A 5,634-nucleotide genomic window follows, 5' to 3' on the forward strand; every position below is an offset into this window, starting at 1 on the left:
GCAGTATAGCGTAAAGCAACCCATGTAAAGACCAACGCTTGGCACGCAATCCTTCAGTTGATGCTTTGTTCTAAAGATGATACAGAGTCCTCTATGTGGTTCAGGTATATTAATTGCTAAATGTTGTGGCTGAAAGTGCAAGCTAATAACTCGCACATTGATCAGTATAAACAAATATACTTTACTGCCATATTGTTAGGCATTTTATTTTATACTGTATATTATCTATACGCCTATTGGCGTAACCTACATTTGAAATAGCCTAACAATATGGTGAGTCCATCGTTTATAATTTCTTTCATTTATTTTCAAACTGTGAATAAATGCAAATGTTATCTTATATTTTGAGTGGGAAACAACATTTCTGCTTCAAATATATCATATTATTTATAAGAGCACGTATACTGTATATATTTCCATAGTTTATACTGTTTATATTTCCATAGTTTAAGAATATATATTTCTTCAAGATTTAACCCTATCTCATTCAGTCTTTGCCTTTTGAGTGGTCACCCCATTTAACATTTGAAAGATAACATCTAGCGAGGAGATATTGAGTTGCACTAGTCCATTGTGAAAAGCAGTAAGGTTATTGCATTACAGTTATACTCATTTAACACGATGCCTCTTTAGGAAATGAACAAATGACTGACCTTAACAGCGTTGAAAGGTAGGCTATTTACTCTTCTGTTGTGTTTTATTTGTATGATGTATGCCCTACTACCATTATGGATGAAGAAAAATACAATAAAGAAAACAATTAAGTAAGAAGTATTCTACAGGGTATAGCTGCACAGGCATTTAAATAGTCATGAATTTCCATATTATTCATTTAGCCTACCATTATATAGCAATGCTTTAGGAACACATGCAGGCCTATGGCCTGGTCAGCAGTCAATAACACGTTGAGTTTGAACAATTTAATGCCCCCGAAGCTAATCAATCAATACTCATCATATAGAGGATATGAGGGGGAGGAAGGAGGACGAATACACAACCACACAAACACCAGCGGTTACTGTTAATAAGTGCTAAAGGTATAAACCGAATCCAAAACAGCCTGCACGAGACCATGATTAGTCACGGGCATTCTGTAGGCCTACTACTAGATGTGTCAATTTATGCATCACTTTGCCACACGACTGCTAATGTGTGATTGCAGTCTATTTAACATGGGTAGGCCTGGTTTGTTTTTAACAAACACATACTATGTACCAAGTGGTGAAAATAAGGGAGACAAAGGAAAGTTATATTTTGGGGGGGCAGTTGGTTCTCAAAGGCAAACGCTGAACCGAGGAGGCCTTTCACCGCTGAAGGCCAAGGCCTAGGTCCTCCCCGCACAGTGTTGCCTGCACAGCAGTCCAATTAACAACCACATGCAACATAACAACCGAAACGTACTAATATTAGGAATGGCAAAAAATACAAAACTTTTCATCAGATATGGATGTGACCTATTATTTTATTTTGTTCGATTGACAGTTAGCGACAAACACGGGAATAAGACCACAATATCACAACCATTAAATTTAAAGACAACATAAACAATCACTCCATATTTGTATGAGGCATTTGCTCAACACGGGTTACACGTTCGCAAAGTTAACCTATAATTACAATAGGTCACTAATTACAAAAAGGATGTGGTCTGGTGTTGACCACATACAGTAAAATATGCACAACACAAGCTAAAGGCTTTCATTCATTTTGTCCCCTTCTGAATCTGTTCTGGTGCTGAATACTGAAATTCTCGAGTATTTTCTCTAAACCCATTCTTTGGTCTATAAAGTATAACAGTACTGTGAAAATGTAATATATAAATGAATGTCATAAAGTACTAGCATCATTTGTTCATTATGGGAGAGGACAAAATAACAAAGAGCCATGGGTTGGTATGGTTATTCTGCATTTAAAAAACACATTTATTTGAAAAGGAAAAATACAAATTAGTGTTCTTTTTTTGTTGTTGCAAAAATCATATTCCACCAGCGCACTCATGATACGTGATAATACTGCAAACATGGAGACTGGTGGTTGATGTGATGGTATTAGATATTCTTAATATTAAAATTAGGCAAATCTGCAGACTATTTAAATACACATTCTAAGGTAATGCCTCTCAGTCCAAAACCTACATTTTCTCTGTTTTTTGTTTTGTTATCACATTGCACGTTGCTGACGGTGGAATAATAAACAACTCCCCGACACATGACATATGCCTATGTACACAGAAATAAATGCAGAATATTAATACAAAATACCTGGACTTCAGTTCTGGCTGCTTTCATTTTGTTTTTCTCTTTGTGTAGTTGATCTTTTCTTTATATATTTTAGAATGTAAATGGGTGTAAAATGTTCACTTACAGTCTTGCTCCCGTGGGATGTTTTGTTAGTGTATAAGTGGATTTGAAGTTGACCCTTGATTATGATGTGTGAAGTAATCAGAAAGTCCTCCAGAAAGTCCTGAAGAGAAACTTGGTAGCGAAGACCTTAAAGACTCACAGGCAAGAGATGAGGGCGTCTGCGGGGAGGAGGTGGCAGCCCTGGCCGCCATCGAAGCGCTGCTCTGGGAGGTCATTGATGGATGCGGGACATGGGGGAAAAAGTAACTTGTCTGTCCTGCAAGGAGGTTTATGGACGAACATGGGTTTAAAGAGTAAGTCCCGGAGCAGGGCACTGATAGACCACATGGCACAGAGGCCGCCAACGCCGCCGCCGTTAGGTGATGAGTGGCATAGGGAATGTCTCCATTCACAAGTCTGTCAACACTCAGGCCATTGGAAGAAGGGAAAGAATGGTTGTTCCCCAAACTGTTTTGAGTCAACATTGTACTGTAGGACATAGGATGACTAGGGTAAGCCGATGATGTCCCATTGTAGCTCAATGCGCTGCTGGCCCTCGGATGGTGAAGCGAAAGAAATGGTGACATTGGCCAATATAGAGAGCCGGCTCTATCCATAAAGGTCAACCCAGAGGAAGTAAGACGAGCACCCCGCTTGAAAGCCAACTTTGCCCTGGATGTGGTCGATCTCCTGCGAAGTTTGCCGGTTGTCCCACCGATAAACACATCGTCACTCGAGGGGTCAAGCATCCAGTAGTTCCCCTTACCCGGGTCATCATAGTGCCGCGGGACTTTAACAAAACATTTGTTTAGGCTGAGGTTATGCCTGATGGAATTCTGCCAACCCTGCTTGTTCTCCCGGTAATAGGGGAAATTCTTCATAATGAACTCGTAAATACCGTTCAGAGTTAGTCGTTTCTCCGGACTCTGCCGAATAGCCATCATAATTAAAGCATTATAGCTGAATGGTGGTTTCTCGTACTTGCCGTTTTTCTTTTCACCGTCTTTCCCACCACTCTCCCCCTCTTTGCTATCCTTCTTCTCTTCCTGTTTTTCCTTTTCGTTCGTGCAAGTGGTTTCATTGGAGGAATTGTCACTTTTGGTGCAAATGTTCTCCGACTTTGCATCTTGCACTATGGAAGGTAAAGGAATCTTCCCCTCTTCTTCTGAGACGGTTCTGTGGTGGTTGTCACTTTGGACGGCTTCAGGCACCAGACTGTTTATACTGAAAGATGATTTAGGAATCATTTTCACTTCTTTCCGTTCTCCCATATCCAACATCACATGCAAGGTAAAATGGCAATAAGCAGCAGCACAGTTAGATCTCAATCTCTTACGCCGGCAACTCTGCTAATAATAACTATTTCATGTTCTTTACAACACATCGATAGGAGACAGATAGCTACAATTAATTATGGAGCCACAGACACTACGCTGTAAAAAAAAAAAATTGGTTGAACCTTTACGGACTACAGCCAACCACAGCACCATAAGTATTAACGCGTCCTCCCTTCTTCCAGCCAATCACAGAGCAGTTCTTAGCAGTTGCTTAAGTGCGCAAGGATACACACGCAGAATGGGCTCATCCTTATTAACAAAGGATTTCTTTCTTGGAACTAAAATCATACCAAGAAAATAGACCACATAACCTTAATCCATTTCACTGCTCTTGATATTTCCAGATTGCTGATTCAACATATCTCTGCGTCTTTAAAATTTGTTTACATTCCGTTGGAAATAAACACAAGAGGATCACAGAAATGTAGCGGCAGAGGAGAGGTACTACTTTATGTCTCAAGCATAAGTAGCCTTCTATTCAAATGCGGATATTAGACAACTTATATTTGAAAAATGGACATGAATGTGACGTTTTTATATGGAGGAAGATGTAGGCTACCTATCTCCACAATAGCAAAACGGCATGAAACCTATGGTCATGGCCCTTATTAAATGTTCAGGCAGCATTTAAAGATTATACTTAATTCATATTTAATTATGTTTGTTTCCCCTCCATCTTTTTAGAGTTCAAATAAGTCCAAGCCCCGGACGTCAGCTACTTGAAGCGCCAGATCTCCATCTTGGGCTCGTGCGTAATGGTTTGGACATATCGTTTCGAGAAGTACCCCGTACGTTTTATTCCATAGGCTATGCGGCGTTGCAAACATCACAAACATATCATTATTATTAGAATTAGGCCTACTATTATCAGCCTAGTAGTAGGCTAGTCTACTATTAGTATTGGTAGGCCTAGTACAGTAGCCTAGTATATAAGTAGGCCTAGTATAAATAGTAGTGTTATTAAAGATTACTACTTTAACCACATATATAAGCAATAAGTAGGCCTTTAATAACAATAATCATCATAATAGTAAATCACGATGACGGTAACAAGGTTCGCATAAGGGGGGTTCCTAAAATTCAGAGAGCACACGTTATTTCCAGTATTATAAACACAAAACATTTTTAACTTCTGCATTAGATTTTTTTACGAAGGTTTCTCAGTCATATAGAGGGAATGTATCAATAGCAGAGAACTGTAGCCTATAGTCTATTTGTTCTTAGCCCACAAATATGTGGCCCCATGCTGAATAGACACACGTATACACATAGGCCACACATGATAACACACGCACTCTAAACACACATACACATGGATTTTGTATTGTAGATATGTGGTAGTAGAGTAGTGGCCTGAGGGCACACAGTTAATGTGTTGTGAAAAGTGTTATGAAATGTAATGTTATGTCATATTTTGTATTATATATAACTGCCTTAATGTTGCTGGACCCCAGAAAGAGCTGCTGCCTAATGGAGATCCTTAATAAATACAAATACAAAATATGGTCATAACTCTCCAAGAAACAAGCGTTGCACCTTGGAGTCAAATATAGCATCGTCTTCAACCATCCTCCATTGATTTAATATGAAATATGAAATTCAAACTCAAATGTATTACTTTAGTCCAGGTGCGTAAAAGCCTTGCGAGAACGAGTAGCCTAAATGTTGGACATCATATATGGTTCTCACAGAGCTCAGCTCAGACCAGTTCCAGGTCAGACCAGCTTAGAGAAATTGTCTATTTGTGTTGTTGTATTTGTATATTTAGGTAAACTCATATGGATTTTTGACAGGATGGGACACACACACACACAAACACACACACACACGAACGAAGATGCATGTACGTCGAGACAAATTCACAAAAAAGAGAGCGCAACAGAGCGAAAGAAGTGATGGAAACAGAGAGCCTCATGAATTCCCACAAGGTGTATTTTGCTGGCTAGACCTACTGT

General features: G+C 39.3%; 1 protein-coding gene across 1 annotated transcript; it reads right to left on the reverse strand.

Moving 5' to 3' along the window:
* Positions 1 to 869: 869 nt before the first annotated feature.
* Positions 870 to 3,788, reverse strand: LOC121544315 (forkhead box protein G1-like). Its single transcript, XM_041854233.1, has one exon. It carries the CDS (start codon positions 3,620 to 3,622, stop codon positions 2,390 to 2,392), a length of 1,233 nt encoding a protein of 410 aa, XP_041710167.1. The 5' UTR covers positions 3,623 to 3,788; the 3' UTR covers positions 870 to 2,389.
* Positions 3,789 to 5,634: the final 1,846 nt, after the last annotated feature.

This window comes from Coregonus clupeaformis, chromosome 29 (assembly GCF_020615455.1).
Source record: "Coregonus clupeaformis isolate EN_2021a chromosome 29, ASM2061545v1, whole genome shotgun sequence".
Taxonomy (NCBI): domain Eukaryota; kingdom Metazoa; phylum Chordata; class Actinopteri; order Salmoniformes; family Salmonidae; genus Coregonus; species Coregonus clupeaformis.

What these genes read in the sequence shown, in the direction of transcription:
- LOC121544315 (XM_041854233.1), bottom strand. Translation starts at nt 3,622, where the DNA reads ATGTTGGATATGGGAGAACGGAAAGAAGTGAAAATGATTCCTAAATCA.